The 24,222-nt window shown below is 42.8% G+C and overlaps 1 protein-coding gene across 3 annotated transcripts in view; it reads left to right on the top strand.

The window, feature by feature from the left end:
- The window catches only part of LOC106586158 (kalirin), a 259,188-nt gene that overhangs the window by 118,531 nt on the left and 116,435 nt on the right, over window positions 1-24,222 (top strand). For all 3 annotated transcript variants that reach the window (XM_014173062.3, XM_014173061.3, XM_014173066.3), the window contains exons 7-9: window positions 879-1,070; window positions 3,168-3,299; window positions 6,075-6,305. In XM_014173062.3, the coding sequence (XP_014028537.1) occupies window positions 879-1,070; window positions 3,168-3,299; window positions 6,075-6,305 (555 nt within the window). The remainder of the gene's footprint in view (window positions 1-878; window positions 1,071-3,167; window positions 3,300-6,074; window positions 6,306-24,222) is intronic.

Genomic DNA, 24,222 nt, shown 5'->3' with positions numbered 1-24,222 from the left:
GAACCTCGCTCTCTCTCTCTCTCTCTCTCTCTCTCTCTCTCTCTTCTCTCCGCTCTCTCTCTCTCTCTCCCCGCTCTCTCTCCACTCCCCCCCACTCTCTCTCTTTCTCTATCGCTCCTTCTTGTTATCCCTCTCTCTGCTCTCTGCTCATACAGACTCCCAACTCATACTGTTATTATGTTTTAGCGTGAGTCTTGGCTCAGCGTGCTCAGCGTGCAGCCACCATGTCTGAGCGTAGTTCATTAAGCCCTGCTTGAAACCTACGAGCTGTTCGTTTTGATGGCTTCATTAGCAGTTCTAATCAGGTTAGCGGTAAATAAAGCCCACGGTGGGTGCATCGTGTGAAGCTGATAAATGGATGGGCCTAAAGCGGCCAGAGATGATGAGACTCCCATAGTGGGGAAGGAAGGGGGATGGGTTTTGGGAACTACAGAGCCAGATGGCAGTAAAGAGCGTGTGGTGTGTGTGTGTGTGTGTGTGTGTGTGTGTGTGTGTGTGTGTGTGTGTGTGTGTGTGTCAAAGGCATCAGGGGTGGCCTGCCAGAGAGAGAGAGATTCCCTGAAAGCTGCAGAATTCTGTCACGCTTGTTGTCGCTAAGCTCTACACCATCACTTCGCGGCGGGCTGGCTCGCGTGTCATGTCTGTCATGTTAAGGTGTATCATTGCGTGTTTGGCTATCAAGTGATACGACACCACTAGGTATAGCTAGACACGCCACAGAGACCAAGCCCTACACAGTTTGTCTACTTTCATTCAGTCATTTCTACGTTAATAAATGTCAATATATCCGGAATTAAATCAAATACTGTTTATCCCAAATTGAATCTTTTCCCATAATATATAATATCTTCTTCACGTGTGTCCCTCCCTCTGTGCAGAACGCCTATGTGAACATCAACCGGATCATGTCGGTGGCGACGCGGCTGTCGGAGGCGGGCCACTACGCCTCGCAGCAGATCAAACAGATCTCGGCCCAGCTGGACCAGGAGTGGAAGAGCTTCGCCGCCGCCCTGGACGAACGCAGCACCATCCTGGCCATGTCGGCCGTCTTCCACCAGAAGTCGGAACAGGTACGGTGACAGTAGGCTGAAACCCCTTACTGTTGTCACTCAGTTACAGTGCCTTCAGAAAGTATTGCACATTATGTTGTGTTACAGCCTGAATAAAACATTTTTATGAAATAGATGTTTTTCTCTCACCCATCTACACACAATACACCATAATGAAAAAGTGAAAACATGTTTTTAAACATTTTTGCAAATGTATGGAAAATGAAATACAGAAATATATGTTAGAATCACCTTTGGCAGCGATTACAGCTGTGACTCTTTCTGGGTAAGTCTCTGAGAGCTTCGCCCACCTGGAATGTACAATATTTGCCCATTATTATTTTCAAAATTCTTCAAGCTCTGTCAAATTGGTTGTTGATCATTGGTAGACAACCATTTTCGAGTCTTGCCATAGATTTTCAAGCAGATTTAAGTCCAAACTGTAACTCGGGCCACTCAGGTAAATTCACTGTCTACCTGGTAAGCAACTCCAGTGTAGATTTGGCCTTGTGTTTCAGGTTATTGTCCTGCTGAACGCTGAATTAATCTCCCAGTGTGGTGGAATGCAGACTGAAACACGTTTTCCTCTAGCATTTTGCCTGTGCTTAGCTCCATTCCATAATTTTGTTATCCAGAAAAACTACCCAGTCCTTAACGAATACAAGCATACCCATAACATGATGCATCCACCACTATGCTTGAAAACATGGAGAGTGGTAGTCAGTAATGTGTTGTAGTGTATTTTCTCCAAACATAACACTTTGTATTCAGGACCAACATTTTTTTTTTTTACAGTATTACTTCAGTGCCTTGTTGCAAACAGGATGCATCTTTTGAAATATTTTTATTCTGTACAGGCTTCCTTCTTTTCACTCTGTCACTTAGGTTAGTATTGTGGAGTAACACAGTTGTTGATCCATCCTAAGTTTTCTCCTATGACAGCCATTAAACTCTTTAACTGTTTTAAAGTGACCATTAGCCTCACGGTGAAATCCCTGAGGTTTCCTTCCTCTCCGGCAACTAAGTTAGGAAGGACGCCTGTATCTTTGTAGTGACTGGGTGTATTGATACACCACCCAAAGTGTAATTAATAACTTCACCATGCTCAAAGGGATATTCATTGTCTGCTTTTTTTTAACCCATCTACCAATAGATGCCCTTCTTTGCGTGGCATTGGAAAAACCTCCCTTGTCTTTGTGGTTGAATCTGTGTTTGAAATTCACTGCTCAACTGAGGGACCTTACAGATAATTGTATGTGTGTGGTAGAGAGATGAGGTAGTCATTAAAAAATCATGTTAAACACTATTATTGCACACAGAGTGAGTCCATGAAACGTATTATTTGACTTGTTAAGCAAATGTTTACTCCTGAATTTATTTAGGATTGCCATAACAAAGGGGAAAATACTTATTGACTCAAGACATTACAGCTTGTTATTTTTATTAATTTCAAAACGTTTTGGAAACATATAATTCCACTTTGACATGATGTGGTATTCTGTGTAGGCTATTGTCAGACAAATCTACATTTAATACATTTTAAATTCAGGCTATAACACCACAAAATGTGGTAAAAGTCACGGGGTCTGATTAATTTCTGAATCCTAACTTGAAGTCTGAGCACGTAACGCAGACCTTTGTGTAAAGCACGTATTGATGTGAAAGGGAGATTTGCATGAAATTTCAAGATATCACCGCCCCTGAAGTCAGACCACAGGCTATCTGAGAGAGATAGGAATGTCGGCTGCTGCCTGTTGCTGTGTAGAGGTAGTTAAGATAGACCTGCGTTGCCTTGGCAGCAGCTACTATGATGCTGAGTGTTTGGGGCTTCAGGTGTGCACAGGGGGGGGGGGGGGGATACTGCTGCCTGTCAGAAAGCACTTAGCCAATCATCCAGGGTTACCTTAGCCTCTTGTAAAGATGCCGTGTCTGCCTCCATACCTTCCTTCCTCCCTGCCTCCCTCCCTCCCTGCCTGCCTGCCTCCCTCCCGGCCTGCCTTCCTCCCTGCCTTCTCTCTTCCCGTCTCTGTCTACGAAATGACTCACATTGCTCTGTTGATTGGTCTATTTGTCTCTGTTCTGTTGTGTGAATATGTCTCTTGGCCTGTATCCATGCAGTTCCTGGCTGGGGTGGAGGCCTGGTGCAAGATATGCAGTGAAGGGGGGCTGCCCTCGGAGATGCAGGACCTGGAGCTGGCCATCCACCACCACCAGACCCTCTATGAACAGGTGACGCAGGCCTACACCGAGGTGAGACACCCTCACAACACTGACTCAGCTACAGCACTAACTAAACACTGGTGTATAGTGCAACCTGGTCTCAAGGCCATTTGTATGATTAGGGATGTTTTTGGTGTCCCCCCATTTAATATGACACAGTTGAAGTCGGAAGTTTACATACACCTTAGCCAAATACATTTAAACTCAGTTTTTCCACAATTCCTGACATTTAATCCGAGTAAAGATTCCCTGTCTTAGGTCAGTTAGGATCACCACTTTATTATAAGAATGTGAAATGTCAGAATAATAGTAGAGAGAATGATTTATTTCAGCTTTTATTTCTTTCATCACATTCCCAGTGGGTCAGAAGTGTGTGTGTGTGTGTGTGTGTGTGTGTGTGGGGGGGGACACTCAATTAGTATTTGGTAGCATTGCCTTTAAATTGTTTACCTTGGGTCAAACGTTTCGGGTAGCCTTCCACAAGCTTCCCACAATAAATTGGGTGAATTTTGGCTCATTCCTCTTGACAGAGCTGGTGTAACTGAGTCAGGTTTGTAAGCCTCCTTGCTCGCACCAGCTTTTTCAGTTCTGCCCACAAATGGGATTGAGGTCAGGGCTTTGTGATGGCCACTCCAATACCTTGACTTTGTTGTCCTTAAGCCATTTTGCCAGAACTTTGGAAGTATGCTTGGGGTCATTGTCCATTTGGAAGACCCATTTGCGACCAAGCTTTAACTTCCTGACTGATGTCTTGAGATGTTGCTTCAATATATCCACCTAATTTCCCTCCACATGATGCCATCTATTTTGTGAAGTGCACCAGTCTCTCCTGCAGCAAAGCACGGTTGGGATGTTGTTCTTCGGCTTGCAAGTCTCCCTCTTTTTCCTCCAAACATAACGATGGTCATTATGGCCAAAGAGTTCTATTTTTGTTTCATCAAAAAGTACGATCTTTGTCCCCATGTGGAGTTGCAAACCGTAGTCTGGCTTTTTTATGCTGGTTTTGGAGCAGTGTCTTCTTCTTTGTTGAGCAGCCTTTCAGGTTATGTCGATATAGGACTCGTTTTACTGTGGCTATAGATACTTTTGTACCTGTTTCCTCCAGCATCTTCACAAGGTCCTTTGCTGTTGTTCTGGGACTGATTTGCACTTTTCGCACCAAAGTACGTTCTGCGTAGTCCCATGGTGTTTATACTTGCGTACTATTGTTGTATTGTGGTAGCTTCAGGCATTTGGAAATTGCTCCCAAGAATGAATCAGACTTGTGGAGGTCTACAATTTTTTTTCTGAGGTCTTGGCTGATTTCTTTTGATTTTCCCATGATGTCAAGCAAAGAGGCACTGCGTTTGAAGGTAGGCCTTGAAATACATCCACAGGTACACCTCCAATTGACTCAAATTATGTCAATTAGCCTATCAGAAGCTTCGAAAGCCATGACATACTTTTCTGGAATTTTCCAAGCTATTTAAAGGCACAGTCAACTTAGTGTATGTAAACTTCTGACCCACTGGAATTGTGATACAGTGAATTATAAGTGAAATAATCTGTCTGTAAACAATTGTTGGAGCAATTACTTGTGTCATGCACAAAGTAGATGTCCTAACCGACTTGTCAAAGCTATAGTTTGTTAACAAGAGATTTGTGGAGTGGTTGAAAAACAACTTTTAATGACTCCAACCTAAGTGTATGTAAACTTCCGACTTCAACTGTATGTTACGTTACGAGTGGAATAGCAGTCGTACACTAACTGAAGATCTGGTTTATAGTGGCATTCTTTGTTAGTTTAAAACCCCACCACATAGCTTTCAAGGAGAATTCCCACAGTGGTAATGACCCTTTTATATCTTTTCAAGGATGGCATGAGGTTTTGGTTTTTCAAAGACCATCATAAGTTATCTAAACATGATCGTAAACAATCTAAACGTGGATGTACGCTGTACATTGCTTTGAAATATTGCCCTTAAATTAAACCTGACCAGACACATACTGTAACTCTATCAGGACCATTTTTACCTTCGACTATGTTTATGTATTGTACCTACAGTTTTGCATCAAATAGGACCTTTTCCCACCACATTAAATCCAGCTGATTTGCACCTTGTGTGACACATGGCCTGTAATACGTGGACCACTGTCCATCCAAGTCAAATTGACTTCCCACAGAAGATCCCATGTGATGATAGGTTTGTGTAGCATTTCACTAGATGCCTCTGCACCACACTGACTTTTGTGCTTGCTTGTTTTATTTTAGTGTCATATCTGAAAAGGTTGCTAAAAGCGTCTCTGGTTTGAACCAAAAAAAGAAAGGGTTGGCTTTTCTGTTCCATATTGTGCCACAGATGAAGACAACAATACCCATCCCCATGCACCCAAATTGCATATAATTTAGTCATTTGCATTGGAAATTAAATTACAGCTCTGACCAGCTTGATTTAGTATCATACATGGACAGCTAGAACAGGCCAGGAAGGGATTTGATCAGAAGAGAGATGATTAGCAAAGAACTGACATTCAAAAATCCTTATTTTCCTTCGCTTTTTCTTTCCATATAATCAACCAAAGATTTGACTGACATGACCGGCTTCAATATGAATCTTTTCACTCAAATCTTTGTTATTTAATGCAGATATAAAGTTGCTAAAGGGCGGTAACTTTCCCTAAATTCCCAGGTTTTCCATAAATCCCAGTTGGAGGATTCCTGGATTCAAGGAATATGGAATATACAAGAAATCCGTGAAGCCTCCAACTAAGATTTCTGTTTCAGTTATGTAACTCTCCTAATGTCATGTCCCTCTCTGTCACCAGGTCAGTCAGGATGGCAAGGCCCTACTGGATGTCCTCCAGAGACCACTGAGCCCAGGGAACTCGGAGTCTCTGACGGCCACAGCCAACTACTCCAAGGCGGTCCACTGTATCCTGGACGTGGTCCACGAGGTCCTGCACCACCAGAGACGCCTGGAGAGCATCTGGCAGCACCGCAAAGTCCGCCTGCATCAGAGGCTACAGCTCTGTGTGTTCCAACAGGACGTCCAACAGGTAATTGCCGGCATGCGCAGGCACACACACGCATGAACGTAGTGCACCGTAGGGATTAGGACACAGTGTAAATGGAAAGGCTGTATCTTCAGGCATCTGTTTGGGCACCACCTCTTCAGTCTCTTGCCAGGTGTCGTGGGAGTTATGGAGATAAAGGATTCAGCCTGTGTCAATTCCTTCTGACACACTAGTTTGGTAACAGTACGAGGGTTAGTAGGCCATGGTGTCAATCTCAATGTCTTTTAGTTTTTCTTTTTGTTTATCCCGTTTTAGAAAACACAGTTCATTGCCCTGATACTGCATTTTACTGCAGCAAAATCTTTACATCTCCACTGTTCATTTGGCTCTGTGCCAACTCCTGGTTTGTAAAAGGAATCCATATCTCAAACGAGCAGCATGAAGAAAGAGGACATTTGTCAACAGTTGTCTGTACTTTTCCTCTAATATTTTTTGCTTGGAAAAGTGCCCAGAAGTACAGTGAGTTTACCTTGCATTAGCCATTTTGTTGAACGGAGAGAGAGAGAAAGCTGCACAGACTGGGGGTGTGTCCCAAATTCCACCCTATTCCCTATACATTACACTAATAATTCCAACAGCAGCACTGAGCCAAGTCTCTGAGACAAATCAAGATCTGACCTCTGATCAGCCAAAAGCCAAACCATGCAGAACCAATCCACCAGGGACACTGGAGCACTGTTGACTCAAGCCTTACTTACCTCACAAACTTCATGAATAATTACTAGGCATAATCTTGGAACATTTTACCATGGATTCAATGGCCTAAAAAAGCAATGCTGTGTAATATAACACGCTAGTGTGTGTGTGTGTGTGTGTTCAATAGGGTATGTGTGAGTGAGTGAGTGAGTGAGTGAGTGAGTGAGCGAGCGAGCGAATCAGCTTGCTCGGTCAAGTCACTCAACGTCTCTCACACCTTCCTCCTTTCTCAATATGGCTCCCTTTGGGTGAATACCTCTTCTCTCCCTCTCACCCCTCCTCTCATATCTCCTCCTCTCCCTACCTCTTTCTCACTCTGATAACGAGCCCACTGCTCCCTCACCGAGGCAAACATTACTGTAGGGCTGCATCCCAAATGGCACCCTATCCCCTATATAGTGCACTACTTAGGGAATAGGGTGGCATTTGAGATGCAGCTTAAACACAGAAGACGTAAATGCGATGGATCTCCCCATTCATTGAAGCAGCTGATCAGGTAGGAAGAGCCCCTTCATGGGCATGGGCTGGGTAGTCTTTCCTGATACCTTTTAAGTGACATTCTACAACGGGTTAGTCAAAACAAGCCTTGTGATTGGTTGAGACGCATTCAAAGCCATACTATACTAAACGAAAATATAAACGCAACATGCAACAATTTCAAAGATTTTACTGAGTTACAGTTCATGTAAGGAAATCAGTCAATTAAAATAAATTATTTAGGTCCTAATCTATGGATTTCACATGACTGGGAATACAGATATGCATCTGTTGGTAGGGATGTGGATCAGAAAACCAGTCAACGTCTGGTGTGACCACCATTTGCGTCATACAGCGTGTCACATCGCCTTTGTATAGAGTTGAGGCCGTTGATTGTGGCCTGTGGAATGTTGTCCCACTCTTCTTCAATGGCTGTAATGAAGTTGCTGGAAATTGGCGGGAACTGGAACATGCTGTCATATTCGTCGATCCAGAGCATCCCAAACATGCTCAATGGGTGACATGCCTGGTGAGTATGTAGGCCAAGGAAGAACTGGGAAATTTTAAGCTTCCAGCAATTGTGTAAAGATCCTTGCGACATGGGACCGTGCATTATCATGCTGAAACATGGGGTGATGGCAGCGGATGTATAGCACAACAATGGGACTCAGGATCTCACAGTATCTCTCTACATTCAAATTGCCATGGATAAAATGTAATTGTGTTGATTGTCTGTAGCTTATGCCTGCCCAAACCATAACAACACCGTCACCATGGGGCACTCTGTTGAAAATGTTGACGTCAGCAAATCGATCACCCAGACAACACCATACTCGTGTGGTCTGCTGTTGTGAGGCCGGTTGGACGTACTGCCAAATTATCTAAAACGACATTGGAAGCGGCTTATGGTAGAGAAATGAACATTCAATTCTCTGGCAACAGTTCTGGTGGACATTCCTGCAGTAAGCATGCCAATTGCACACTCCCTCAAAGCTTTTTTTTTTAGGGTGGCCTTCTATTGTCCCCAGCAAGGTGCACCTGTTTAATAATCAGTAGTGTTGCATGGGTAAAATTACTGGGGAAGCCAAAGGCGCTGTTGCACCTTCTTCACCACACTGTCTGTGTGGGGGGACCATTTCAGTTTGTCCGTGATGTGTACACTGAGGAACTTAAAACTTTCTACCTTCTCCACTGCTGTCCCGTCGATGTGGATAGGGGGATTCTCCCTCTGCTGTTTCCTGAAGTCCATTATCCTCTCCTTTGTTTTGTTGACGTTCAGTGAGAGGTTGTTTTCCTGACACCACACTCCGAGTGCCCTCACCTCCTTCCTATAGGCGTTGTTGTTGTCTCGTCGTTGTTGGTGATCAAGCCTACTACTGTTGTGTCATCTGCAAACTTGATGATCGAGTTGGAGGCGTGTATGACCACGCAGTCATGGGTGAACAGGGAGTACATGCATAATGGTGGGGCCCCAGTGTTGAGGATCAGCAAAGTGGAGATGTTGTTTCCTACCTTCACCACCTGGGGGCGGCCCATCAGGAAGTCCAGGACCCAATCGCACATGGCGGGGTTGAGACCCAGGACCTCAAGCTTAGTGATGAGCTTGGAGGCTACTACAGTACTGAATTCAGTGGGTCTAAGGTGACAGGTAAGGTGGAGGTTATATGATCCTTGACTAGTCTCTCAAAGCACTTCATGATGACAGAAGTAAGTGCTACGGGGCCATAATCATTCAGTTCAGTTACGTTTGCCTTCTTGGGTACAGGAACAATGGTGGCCATCTTGAAGCATGTGGGGACAGCAGACTGGGATAGGGAGAGTTTGAATATGTCCGTAAACCCACCAGCCAGCTGGTCTGCGCATGCTCTGAGGACGTCTGGGCCGGCAGCCTTGTGAGGGTTAACACATTTAAATGCCTCACTCACGTCGGCCACGGAGAAGGAGAGCCCACAGTACTTGGTAGCGGGCCTTGTCGGTGGCACTGTGTTATCCACAAAGCTGGCAAAGAAGGTGTTTAGTTTGTCTGGAAGCGAGACGTCGGTGTCCGTGACGTGGCTGGTTTTCTTTTTGCAGTCCGTGATTGTCTGTAGACCCTGCCACATACGTCTCGTGTCTGAGCCGTTGATTTGCGGAGGGAATACCTCGAGCACCATTTAAACTCCAACGTTTCAACATCATCTAATCACCTATGCTTCGTCTAATACAGTGACAACTAAAAGATACCAAAAACAATTTAGTCCAATCAAAATAAGCTAAATATGATGTGGCTGTCCATGGTTCTGATTTCTATGTGCGTTTGTGTGTGTGCGTGTGTGCACGTTCATGCATGTAGAAAAACATGTTGACTCACCCTACTTGTAGAGAAACGCCAAGGCCATCATCCTCTCTTTCATGTTGACAAAACGGTCTATCACTCTGTCGTACAGTGCACACTTTTATTTTTGTTGTCCTAGGCTACCTGGCTAAAATGCTTGCTCACTAGCCTAACTTCCATTCATGGACAACGTTAGCTAGTTAACATTAGCCTTCTACATCGAGCTACATATTGAACTTCCATCGTCTCAGGCCAGGGACACAACAATGTTTGAATAAATGGTTGGATTAGAATATCCGTTATAAACATTGGCCAGTGTAGAGAATTAAGTAAAATCACAATCCCAAATCCCTATCTCCATCCATGGCTAATTTAGGAATGGGCCAATTTTAGCTAGCCACCGGAGGACAACAACACAACGAGATGTAACAATTCAAGTTTTTCTGTCAATGACGTATCCTCTCAATGGGATTTGATAGGAGTGACGCGAAAATCCTGGCTTCCCTTGCCACTTTTTTTTTTGTTGGTGCGCCAGGACCATTCACAGTTGAGCTCACTTAGTTTAGCTCAACATTGATTGTCAAATTTTTATACCTTTTTTGTCAAGGGAGGCATGATGCTCGCTGGCTTCTCTTGCCTTCAATACTACGGGTGGCAACAATGTCATACTCGTTTGGACCAGACAGCATCAGATAGATGGCCTACACATAGAGAGACAAGAGGGGCACTGTTTCACTGCCTCGGATGCTTTCTCCTGTGAGATAGATTCAGCCTCTTGCGAACTGAAGGAAAATGATCAAACACAGAGAGACGAAAGATAAATTGTTTTTGGGAAAAAATTAAATGTACATTTTTGGGGAATGCCTTTCTTCCCTTTGCATCCATGAATACACCCCACTGGTAGTGATCATGCTGTTTAATCAAGTTCTTGATATGCCACACCTGTCAGGTGGATGGATTATCTTGGCAAAGGAGAAGTGCTCACTAACAGGGATGGAAACAAATTTGTGCACCACATTTCAGAAAAATATGCTTTTTGTGCTCTTTTATTTCAGCTCATGAACACTTTACATGTTACGTGCATTTTGTTCAGTGTAAAAAACCTGTTTAGCACGGGTAAGCCTATGATGCAAAAATAGGCATCTTGTTTTCTGTTCTATCTGAGAAATCCTTGCGCATCCAGTGTCCCATCAGCCCAGCCAGCCAATTCATTAATTTGAGCTCCACTGTAAAAAGCATCTAGACAGTATTTCCCCTTGCTTCTAGCCTAACATTTGGTTTGCAACAATGGGTGTTTGTACAAATGTTGCTGTCGCTCGACATTTGCAACATTGAAATTCGATCTCCGCTGTTCTGTTGAGAATAAACGTCTCAGGACGAGACAGACATTTTTTCTCAGCCAGTTGAAATCATGAATCGGCATCATTTTACAGATATACATTACCGTTCAAAAGTTTGGGGTCACTTAGAAATGTCCTTGTTTTTGAAAGAAAAGCAAATTTTTTGTCCATTAAAATAACATCAAATTGATCAGAAATACAGTGCAGACATTGTTAATGTTGTAAATTAATATTGTAACTGGAAACGCCAGATTTTTATGGAATATCTACATAGCCGTACAGAGGCCCATTATCAGCAACCATCACTCCTGTGTTCCAATGGCACGTTGTGTTAGCTCATCCAAGTTGATCATTTTAAAAGGCTAATTGATCATTAGAAAACCCTTTTGCAATTATGTTAGCACAGCTGAAAACTTTTGCCTAGAAGGCCAGCATCTCGGAGTTGCCTCTTCACTGTTGACGTTGAGACTATCGATACATATAGTGCACAACTTTTGATTAGGCCCCATATGGCTCTGTTTAAAAGTAGTGCACTATGTAGGGAATAGGGTGCCTATTGGGATGCTTTCTGAATCTCCTCACCTGATATGGGCACTGTGAGTGTGGATTAGCAGTTTAACACTTATGATAGAAAAAGGAGCCTTGTCAAGTCAACCATTTTTTCTGATCAGCTCTACAAATCCATACCGTTGAAAAATGTCTGTATCCTATAATGGAAAGTAAAAATTGAAGTATGATGTGAATTTACTTCACAAGTGAAGTACAGTGAAATCGGTGTAATCGGATGCGTTGTCATTATTCTGTATAAAACAAAGAACAAGGGGCCCCCCGAGTGGGGCAGTGGTCTAAGGCACTGCATCGCAACTTGGCTCATCACGCTGTAGCGACTCCTTGTGGTGGGCCGGGTGTCTGCAGGCTGATCTCAGTCGTCAGTTGAACGTTGTTTCCTCAGACACATTGGTGCTGCTTGCTTCCGTGTTTGGCAGGTTATGTTTTGGGGAGCTGCAGCGATGAGAGAAGATTGAAATTGGGAAGAAACAAACTAGCCTGTTGGACAAGTTTAATTTCAATCTGATCTGCTTCAATGGTGTTGTGTTTCTGATATATTTTCATGTTCTGATTTGTTCCGTAAACCAACCTCTCTCTCTCTCCTCTGAGGGTATTAAACCCTTAATCCAGGTGGAATTTGTTTTGTAAGGTTTCCATAACATAATTGCTTCCAAGTGGTGCAGCGGTCTAATGCACTGCATCTCAGTGCTAGAGGCGTCACTACAGACTCTGGTTCAATTCCAGGCTGTATCACAACTGGCAGTGATTGGGAGTCCCATAGGGCAGCGCACAATTGGCCCAGCATTGTCCGGGTTAGGGTTTGGACGGGGTAGGCCGTCATTGTAAATAAGAATTTGTTCTTAACTGACTTGCCTAGTTAAATAAAGGTTAAATAAAAAATATATATACAAAAATAACTATGATGCGTAAAAACTTTGTGGAGACAAGCGGGACCTCAAGAGTTAACCAACCCTGCGAATGGGTTTGGTATCTCATATTTTTATATTCCACAGAGCTTTGTAAACCAGAAGGGAGTAATGAAGTGATCTATGGGACTTTAGTGAGGTCCAGCTGACTTTCTGATACAGGATGCAGTGATGAGTATTAAAACTGTTAGCTGTGATAAAGCGAAGGGCTCTATGGTAAATGGCATCCAGTGGTTTAAGAGTAGTGGCTGCTGTATTCTGGTAAATGGTGTCACCATAGTCGAGAACTGGCAGGAAAGTGAACTGCACAATCTGCTTCCTGCTGTTCATGGAGAGACCAGATCTATTTCTAAAAGATAAGCCCACTTTACATTTTTGCTTTTTAACTAGCTCATCAGTATGTTTTTTAAACATTAGATCCTTATTAATCAAAACGCCCAGATATTTATAGGCAGGAACTCGCTCGATGAGGAAGCCATCCAATGAGTGAATATGTAGCCCATCTGAGACATTTTTTCCATGAATTAGAGGACCACATATATTTTGTTTTGCCCACATTAAGTACAAGTTCAGATTGCAGCTCTAACATAGCTTGGTCAACCATCGGTGCAATGTCATACGTTACCGCATCATCTGCATACTTGTGAATATAACAGGATTTAATACAAAGACCAATATTATTTATATAGATATTAAAGAGAACAGGTCCCAATACAAACCCCAGCGGTACACCTTTTGTAATTTCTAGGAAACTTGACACCATCAGAAGGCACCCATTGTGACCTGTCTATCAGATACCTCTTCAAGCCATTTGCAAGACTCCTTGTCCAGACCGTTTTTAAATAAGTAGGGAATGGTCAACGGTGTTGAATGCCTTGGAACCGTCTTTAAATCGGGCAGCACAATGTGTTTTATGATCTAGGCATTTGAACACATCATCTTAAACAAGCATAGTAGCTGAAATAATGCTATGTCCAGATCTAAAACCAGACTGGTGAATATTTAGAATAGAGTGAACAGTTAAAATAGTTCTTAGCTGGGAGTTGGTCAGGGATTCTAATGCCTTGGCTAGGCAAGATAACTTGGAGATTGGCCGGTAATTATCTAAGTCAGAAGGATCTCCGCCTTTATGTAGGGAGAGGACATGTGCCGCTTTCCAAATCTCAGGGATAACACCCATAGGAATTGTCAAGTAAAAAAATATGGGGTTTTGAGTGGGACAGAGAGATGTAGTAAGAAGGGGTCAAGTGAATCAGCCCATGCCATTTTGCAAGGCACTTAAATACATCGTAGACCTCAAATGGTTGAAATGAGAGTAAAGTATGTGAGTCTGTTAGAGCATCATTCTGAGGTGACGAAAGGACTCCCTCTAGTGGAATGAGATGAGATTTAAGAGACTTTCCTTTCGAACAGGTGGCCAGCTGAAGCAAAATGATTATTAAAAGCACTACAAATTTTCATTTTGTCTAGTATGGGACCAGAGGTTGTCAAAGCCTGCTGGGGCAATGAGGGTGTTGGGGTTTTGTTTAAAATATTGGACTAATTTCCAGAAATTAGCTGGATTACCACCGTTCTCCGATATACAATTCACTAAATATGTTGATTTTGCTTTTCTAACCAGAGATAGACATATATTTCTCAAATGTCTGAAGGACTACCAATCAGTCGTAGAATCAGTCAGTCTAGCCTTAGCCCAAGCTACATTTCTTTCCTGTAATTTCTCAATCAATTCATGCGTGAACCATGGATTAGATTTGCCATTTATCCTTAGCCTTTTGTACAGCGCATGTTCATCTGCAACAGAGCTATTGTCAGTGTGCACAAGGAAGCAGGAGGGTCGAAGTCAGGCGCAGGAGACACAAGTCCGTGTACACACGTAATTTTAATAATATCCACACGTAGCCCAGAAAACAGGGAAGGCAGGGCAAGGCAAAACAAATGCCCAAAACAAACAGCCCGCACGCAGCTTAGGGACGCAGCCCAAAACACGCTGCACCAAAACCCACAGGCATAGGGAAAAACACCTGAACCTCTGAACAAGACACCTGACAACAAATAATCACGCACACAGCACAACCTACACAGAACGACTAAATACCCTCCCTCACTAATGAACTAATACGAAACAGGTGCCAACTAAACTAGACCTAACCAACAGAAAATAAAAGAGGATCGGTGGCAGCTAGTAGGCCGGCGATGACGACCGCCAAGCGCCGCCCGCGCGAGGAGGGGCGCCACCTTCCGTCGATGTTGTGACAGCTATACAGGGAAATAAAACAATGAAGGGCCTGATCTGAGTCAGTGATAGTTGATGCAACCCACCAGTTACTCAGCCCCAGTTGAAAAAGAAATGCTCATTAAAATTCATATAATTTCTCTGTAATAATACATGAGCGAGATTAAGATCATTTAACATCTGTTATGAGGCGACTGTAAACTTTGGAGGGGCATTTGTTAGAATAATATCTAAGAGAGTAGGTTTCTAAGGGTGTTTTAAATGTTGAGGCGAGTTGGTTTAGGACAGATGTGGTAATACACACAGCAACATTCAAATTATTGTTTATGAATATTGCGACACCCCCACCTCTGCCAGCTCTGTCAGATCTATAAACATTATATCCCATTCATTCAAAGACACATCAAAGTCTGGCACAGACTTTTTTTTTAACCAAGTCTCAGTAATAATCAAAATGTCCGAGTTAGTTTGAGAAGAAAGAATTACAATATGATCCATTTTCAAAATCAAACTTCTGGCATTTACATGAATCAGTCCAAGGCCACAGCTACAGGATTTCAGATCAGACGGAGTCTTTAACACAAACATGCTGTGATCAGTAGCTAACCCTCTATATGAAATAGCCATGGGGTTGGCTTGAAATGGTATAGATAAGATTGCTTAGAACTGTGCCATTTGGTCTATGCCTCGAAGAGGATGTGGATTAATACAGGACTCAAATGAGGGTTACCTATTTCGGGCACGGACTGATAACCCATCTCTTATCAATGTTAGCACTCAGCATCTAAGTTGCTCTCCTGTTCGTGTGCAGGCCGTCCGTTTTTAGAAACTGCGGTCGCTCCCAAAGCATTTCGAAATTGTCAATAAAATCAAATGCTTTTTCAGAGCATATTCCTGATTTCAGTCAAGAGTCCAGTGCAAGTAGCCGGGAGAAGCGATCAATTCCACAACCATGTGTTGGGATAGAGCCAGAAATTAAAATCAGCTTGCCCCTAGCCAATATTCTGTCTCTCAGGTATTCGAAGTCTCTTCTTAACTAAGCCCATTGCCGCAGTGTGCAGCGCTGGGTTTTGGTCTAGAATGACCGAAAGCTCCCAAGTGATGTCACGCACTCTGCCACCGGGGAAGCAGTCTGCGCCATCAACCACGACATCCCTTATAATGGAACTCCCAACAATTGCTATCTTGGGACGGGGAGGTTGTGGATTTCCAGACACCATGCACCCTATTCCCTATCAATCAAATGTAAATCAAATGTATTTACAAAGCCCTTTTTACATCAGCAGATTTCACAAAGTGCTAAACAGAAACCCAGCCTAAAATCCCAAACAGCAAGCAATGCAGATGTAGAAGCATAGTGGCTAGGAAAAACTCCCTAGAAAGGCAAGAATTTAGGAAGAAACCTAGAGAGGAACCAAGCTCTGAGGGGTGGCCAGTCCTCTTCTGGCTGTGCCGGCTGGAGATTATAAGAGTACATGGCCATTAAGGCCAGATTGTTCTTCAAGATGTTCAAATGTTCACAGATGACCAGCAGGGTCAAATCATAATCACAGTAGTTGTAGAGGGTGCAACAGGTCAGTACCTCAGGAGTAAGTGTCAGTTGGCTTTTCATAGCCAAGCATTCAGAGGCTGAGACAGCAGGTGCGATAGAGAGAGAGAGTCGAAAACAGCAGGTAGCACGTCCAGTGAACAGGTCAGGGTTCCATAGCCGTAGGCAGAACAGTTGAAACTGGAGCAGCAGCACGACCAGGTGGACTGGGGACAGCCAGGAGTCATCAGGCCAGGTAGTCCTGAGGCATGATCCTAGGGCTCAGGTCCTCCGGGAGGGGAGGGAGAGAGGGAGAGGGAGAATTAGAGGAAGCATACATAAATTCACACAGGACACCAGATAAGACAGACTGACCCTAATCGACTATTGCAGCATAGATACTGGAGACTGAGACAGGGGTGGGTCGGGGGACACTGTGGCCCCATCTGACAATACCCCCGGACAGGGCCAACCAGGCAGGATATAACCCCCACTTTGCCAAAACACAGCCCCCACACCACTAGAGGTTTATCAACAGATATGTACTGTAGTGCACTACTTTTGACCAGAGCCCTATGGGCCAGGCACTACATAGGGAATAGGGGTGCCATTTGGGACACAGCCTGTGTAATACAGCATTGTACTAGATAGAATACATCACAGTGAAAGCCACGCTGGACTGGCTGAAAGAGAAACACTGTAGTGTATAGTCCAGTGAGTCCACTGTGTTTGTCTGGCCCCTGGCCCTCTGCCCACAGTCAGAGTGGAGCTCAGTGATAGGGGGTGACTTTGTTTACAGCTCACTAATGACATATTGTTAGGAACAGACGAGGCCTGCTTATACTATACCTCAGGGACAACCGTCCTCCACTGTGTTTGCTTCCCAAACGGAACCCTATTCTCTATTTAGTGCACTACTTTTGACCAGCGCCCATAGGGCTATGGTCAAAAGTAGTGCACCAGAGAATAGGGTGCCATTTGGGATGCATGCATGGAGACTGTAGCATGCATTTAGTTAGTTAATTTACATACTGTAGACACACAGAGCCGCAAGTTTATATACGTTTACTTAAGGTGTTGTTCATTGATATTCATTTTGGCTGGTTTAATGAACATCATTATTTGTCTGACAGCACAGAATGCTATCAACAGCTATAGTATGCATGTCTCTTTCTCTCGCTCTCTCGCTCTCTCGCTCGCTCGCTCTTTCTTTCTTTCTTTCTTTCTTTCTCATCTCAGCCTGATGCGTAGCCTGATGTGTAGATGAAGTCCTTAGTCTCTGTAGCACCTAGTAGAAGTATCCACAGCTGTTTTATTTATGGGAAAGAATAACTACAGCATCAATGATTGTGAATGACTCAATGAGACTCAATGAAAATTAGCTGTGATCCCTTGATTCCCCACCTGTCTGCGATGGTTCTGCCTCTGATTCAAATGACCGACTGTATCAGGGCCTGCAGACTCCCATAATCTCTGTTACTGTGCTCCAGAGATATCTTTCCCATACAAGTTGGCAAGGGTTATTTTTCTCCTATTTGGATTAGCCTGTCTACGGTTTAGCAAGATGACGCTTTGTCTCTCTGCCCCCTCCCCCCAGTCTTTCTTTCTTTCTTCTCTCTCTCTCTCTCTCTCTCTCTCTCTCTCTCTCTCTCTCTCTCTCTCTCTCTCTCTCTCTCTCTCTCTCTCTCTCTTTCTCTCTCTTCTTTTTTCCTGTGATGTTGAGTGGCTGGTCTATTTTGTAGATAAGCAAATCCTTTGTTCGGGGCTTACTGACTGGGCCGGGCTCGATTGAAGCCTCCACCATGGCAGATCAGGACTGGGGTTATCAGCAATGCACATGAGTGACCACTGCACCGCACCGCACCGCACCGCGCCACACAGCCAAGCAGCAGACGGTGTTGATGGGCTGCATTTCAAGCCCCTGACTCATTGGATGCTTCCCAAATGACACCTATTCCCTATGTAGTGCACTGCTTTGGCCAGAGTCTACCCAGCTAGCACATAATGTTCTGAGAACCATATGTTTCTTAGAGCTTGGTGAGAGCGTGGTTGTCCTATGGTGATTTTGCATACAGCCTTCCCACAACTTTCTGGGAATGGTGCAGGAAAGTTGCTTGACTTTGGAAAATGTTCAGCACATTTAAGGAACTTTAACAAAAACACTTTTCTAAAGTTGGAACATGGTTACATTTCATTTCAATTTTGGTAATGTTCTAGGAACGTTTTCCAACTGGTTTGACATTGGGAATGTTCTCAAACAGTTCAGAGGACGTTAAGAAACAACGTTCTTCTGTGGGAATTTCACTACTTCACTATTGTATTTGTTATATGCTTCCTAAACAACAGGTGTAGACTAACAGTGAAATGCTTACCTATGGGCCCTTCCCAGCTATGCAGAGAGAAAAATAGAAAAAAAGTAGAAACATATAATTACACAAGAAATAAATACAATGAGCAACGATAACTTGGCTATATACACGGGGTACCAGTACAAGGTAATTGAGGTCGATATGTACATGATGTATAGGTAGGGGTAAAGTTATTAGGCAACAAGACAGTAGCAGCAGCGTGTGTGATTAGTCAAAAGAGTTAGTTCAAAAAGGGTCAATGCAGATAGTCTGGGTAGCTTTTTGGTTAACTATTTAGCGGTCTTATGGCTTGGGGGTAGAATCTGTTCAGGATACTGTTGGTTCCAGACTTGGTGCATCGGTACCACTTGCCATGTGGTAGCAGAGAGAACAGTCTATGTCTTGGGTGGCTTTGACAATCTTTAGGGCCTTCCTCTGACACCGCCTGGTATAGAGGTCCTGGATGGCAGGGAGCTCGGCCCCATTGATGTACTGGGCGGTACGTACTACCCTCTGTAGCGCCTTGCAGTCAGATTCCAAGCAGTTGCCATACCGAGTGGTGATGCAGCCAGTCATGATGCTCTCAATGGTGCAGCTGTAGAACTTTTTGAAGATCTGAGGGTCCATCCGGTATTGTAGAATTCGATCTTAGCTCGTCAGAGGTTGTAGCAGGATTTCTTTTAAGTGTCTTTGTTAATGTCCTGCTCCTTGAAAGCGGTGGACGTTGCCTGTAATTCTGATTGGGATATGTAAATCTGGTCACTGTGGGGACGACGTCATTGATGCATTTATTAATGAAGCCGGTGATTGATGTGTTAATATTTTTCAGCTCCTAAAAATATAGATGAAAACTCTCTTGATAAATATTATGGTCTGCAGCTTATCATGAGGTATTCTAACTCAGGTGAGCAAAAATGTGAGACTTCCTTAACATTAGAGATCGTGCACCAGCTGTTGTTAACAAAGAGACACACCACTCCCCCCTCATCTTACCCAAGGCTGTGTCGTGTCTTTGGGTACCATTAAACGGAAGACATGTTTATCAATTAACTCCCTGTAATTATTATCACGCGATTAAACTGATTAATCGTTTAATTGTAATTAACTAGGAGATCGGGGCACCAAGGAGAATATTCAGATTACAAAGTTATAATTTTCCTAACATAACTTTCCTATATTATTATATAGGCCGATTATCTTCTGGTTTAAATGGTGTATTTTTACCTCTAGTCCAGTCTCATTCCAAACGTCGTAAATTGTTGTATCTGCACGAACCCAGTCTTTACTAAAATCATCCATACATCAATTGTCTTAAAATCATTTATTTACTACACTAAGTAATTAACAGAAAAACATACAAACAGTAATTATCGTCACAAAAGATTGGTATAGTAATGTGCCCTAATGGCTAACAAGCATGGCTGGTCTGTTAGACAATGGGTCATAAACGGTCAGCTGAGAAGTTACACAGAGTTCATTAATATTAACAATTGACAATTGAAGGCTCACTCATTCGGGAACAATTGCAATCAATACATATTTACGCTCATGTGTCGTCGTGATCCTTGTTCGAGAGTTCTGTTCTGTTGGGGAGTTTTGTCCGCGTTCTCTCTCTCTCTCTCGGTTAGAATGGATCTTTCAGAGCGACATTCATTAATGTCGTCATCGAATGGTTGTTTCGTTGGTCTTCGCGTTCAATGATATAATTTACTTAGCTGCAGACTAATAATTAATATCAAAGACTTGTTCTTATTCTGTCGGTCTCGATAGTCTAAAAGTTAACCACGTGGTATAGTTCACTTTCAGTAGAGTACTTGGATGGTCAAACCTCTGGCCATAGAGTGTAGGCCTGGTTTGAAGAAATGTAAATCAGGGGGTGTTTTATAGTGCCCATCGAACAGGCTTGTCAAATGACGCCTGGTCCTGTATGTGTCCCTGGGGCGTGCCTATGACTGAGTTAGATTTGGTTACAGAAATACAATTCTATCACATTACATCAGTACATAGCATCTCAATGTCTTACAAAAGCTTTATCCTTATTAATACATTCTATACAACCATTATGTTGCAAGTCTCAAGCTGATGCTATTATATAAACAGTTTTATGGTAATATGGCTATATTGTCTCTTCTGAGTATCACAAAATTGTACCAAGCGGATCAGTTCGTAGCTGGATTCTTCACCAATCTTCCATACCTTCTCCAGCACACACAAAATGTCGCTTGGCTCTCCAATTCTATGAGTTGGAAGAATTTCCTGTGTCTCTCTATGGGCCATGTGGCCAGAGACTCTCCTGGAATTTTAGAGTTTTTACAACCCTTTACACACAGGGTGGATTGGGGGGGAGTCAACTGTCCTCCCTGTACCAAAAGAGGCCAACGTCATGACAGCTGCCAACCGGTCTTGATGATACATGGAAAAGTCAGCGAGATACAGTTGAAGACGGAAGTTTACATACAGTTAGGTTGGAGTCATTAAAACTCGTTTTTCAACCAATCCACAAATTTCTTGTTAACAAACTATAGTTTTGGCAACTCGGTTAGGATGTCTACTTTATGCATGACACAAGTAATTTTTCCAACAATTGTTTACAGTGTCACGTCCTGACCAGCAGAGGGAGTAGTGGTGTAGTATTTTGGTCAGGACGTGGCAGAAGAAGTCTGTATGTGTTGTCTAGTATGTCTGTTTCTGTGTTGGTCTTGTGACTCCTGATCAGGAACAGCTGGGGATCGTTGTTCCTGATTGGGAGTCATATATTTAGGAGTATGTTTGTCACTTGGGTTTGTGGGTGGTTGTGCTAGCACTGCTAGTCTTTTTTTGTTTGTAGTAAGCATGTTAGCCTGTCGTGAGTTTCGTGTTCATTGTTTTCTGTGTATACTTTACTTAATTATATTAAAAGATGGGTATCCACATTCCGCCTGCAGTTTGGTCCATTCAACACGGCTTCAACATTTATGACATACAGACAGATTATTTCACTTATAATTCACTGTATCACAATTCCAGTGGGTCAGAAGTTTACATACACTAAGTTGACTGTGCCTTTAAAAAGCTTGGAAAATTCCAGAAAATTATGTCATGGCTTTAGAAGCTTCTGATAGGCTAATTGACATAATTTTAGTCAATTGGAGGTGTACCTGTGAATGTATTTCAAGGCCTACCTTCAAACTCAGTGCCTCTTTGCTTGACATCATGGGAAAATCTAAAGAAATCTGCCAAGACCTCAGAAATACATTTGTAGACCTCCACAAGTCTGGTTCATCCTTGGGAGGAATTTCCAAATGCCTGAAGGTACCATGTTCATCTGTACAAACAATAGAACGCAAGTATAAACACCATGGGACCACACTGCCGTCATACCGCTCAGGAAGGAGACGCGTTCTGTCTCCTAGAGATTAACGTATTTTGGTGCGAAAAGTGCAAATCAATCCCAATACAACAGCAAAGGACCTTGTGAAGATGCTGGAGGAAACGGGTACAAAAGTATCTATATCCACAGTAAAACGAGTCCTGTATCGACATAACCTGAAAGGCCGCTCAGCAAGGAAGAAGCCACTGCTCCAAAACCGCCATAAAAAAGCCAGACTACGGTTTGCAACTGCACATGGGGACAAAGAGTACTTTTTTGAGAAATGCCCTCTGGTCTGATGAAAGAAAAATATAACTATTTGGCCATAATGACCAACGTTACGTTTGGAGGAAAAAGGGGGAGGCTTGCAAGCCGAAGAACACCATCCCAACTGTGAAGCACGGGGGTGGCAGCATCATGTTGTGGGGGTGCTTTGCTGCAGGAGGGACTGGTGCACTTCACAAAATAGATGCCATCATGAGGATGTTAAATTATGCTGATATTTTGAAGCAACATCTCAAGACATCAGTCAGGAAGTTAAAGCTTTGTCACAATTGGATCTTCCAAATGGACAATGACCCCAAGCATACTTCCAAATTAGTGGAAAAATGGCTTAAGGACAACAAAGTCAAGGTATTGGAGTGGCCATCACAAAGCCCTGACCTCAATCCTATAGAAAATGTGTGGGCAGAACTGAAAAATTATGTGCGAGCAAAAAGGCCTACAAACCTGACTCAGTTACACCAGCTCTGTCAGGAGGAATGAGCCAAAATTCCCCCAACTTATTGTGGGAAGCTTGTGGAAGGCTACCCGAAATATTTGACCCAAGTTAAACAATTTAAAGGCAATGCTACCAAATAATAATTGAGTGTATGTAAACTTCTGACCTACTGGGAGTGTGATGAAAGAAATACAAGCTGAAATAAATCATTCTCTCTCAGTTATTCTGACATTTCACATTCTTAAAAGAAAGTGGTGATCCTAACTGACCTAAGACAGGGAATTTTTACTGTCTTTTATTTTTACTAAATGTCAGGAATTGTAAAAAACTGAGTTTAAATGTATTTGGCTGAGGTGTTCCGACTTCAACTGTATATATCATCCATGTCCTTAGACGTGAAACATAGAAGCTTTCCAGAAGCTGTTTTCGGTCAAATAAAATTATGGCGAAGACTTAAAAAAAAATTAAGATCACTGTAAAAAAAGAACACTAAATAGCAGAGTTGATAAGGAGCCCGTAAAACGGCTGCTATCCACTGCAGCGCCATATCCTTGGATATTTAAAAATTATTCCAATAACTTGAAGAAACAATGTTTTTCTATGGGAATTTCAGTACATCAGCATAACGTTTCCTACAGATTTTCTCTTGGTATAATTTAATATCATGTTCTCAAATTGTTTTCCGACAACGTTAATAAAACTTTTCATCAAATTCCACAAGATAACTTTAGTCATATTTTAAGAATGTTATTTAACAACGTACATTCCGTCCTCAAAACGTTAAGTACATTTTACATCAAAATAAAATACTTAAGGAACATTCAGAGAATTTTCTAAGTTATTTAAACACATTTCCATTCCGTTCTCAGCATCAACAAAACGCTCTCTATCCTCTATCTTGTGAAGTGTGTTCAGGAGTGTTGCCCTCACCCACTAATTGGCCACACCTGATCTTAATGAGTGCTTGTTTTCTTTTGAAATTGGGTCTGTTTGAATAGACTAAAATGAAAAGCTTTGTATGCATGAAAAAACACAACATGCTAGCTCCATCCTGGTGGCACAGTGGACTAATTCCATGGATGGAGAACAGAAGATTCTAGGTTTGAATCTCACTGATGCGTCACATTGAAAAGGGAATGTGTTAATGCCTAAGCAAATACATTTCCATGTGTTCTATCTGTGCTTGGAGTTCACAGTTAACCTAAGCTATCAGTGTTATTATTATAAGTCCTGCTGGTACATGCTCTCAGAACGTTATTTAATTACCTTCAAATAACCTATAATTTCCGTTCTCAGAACGTTCATAAAACCTTTCAGGAAAACTTTCAGGGAACCATAGTAAAACGTTCTCAGAACCTCACTGAAGTCTTACAGTTCCCAGAACAGGCAAAATGTTAACTTCCGTTCTGTTTTAA

Source organism: Salmo salar, chromosome 25 (genome assembly GCF_965601325.2).
Source record: "Salmo salar chromosome 25, fSalSal1, whole genome shotgun sequence".
NCBI lineage: Eukaryota > Metazoa > Chordata > Actinopteri > Salmoniformes > Salmonidae > Salmo > Salmo salar.
This window is presented reverse-complemented; position numbering and strand designations above follow the sequence as displayed.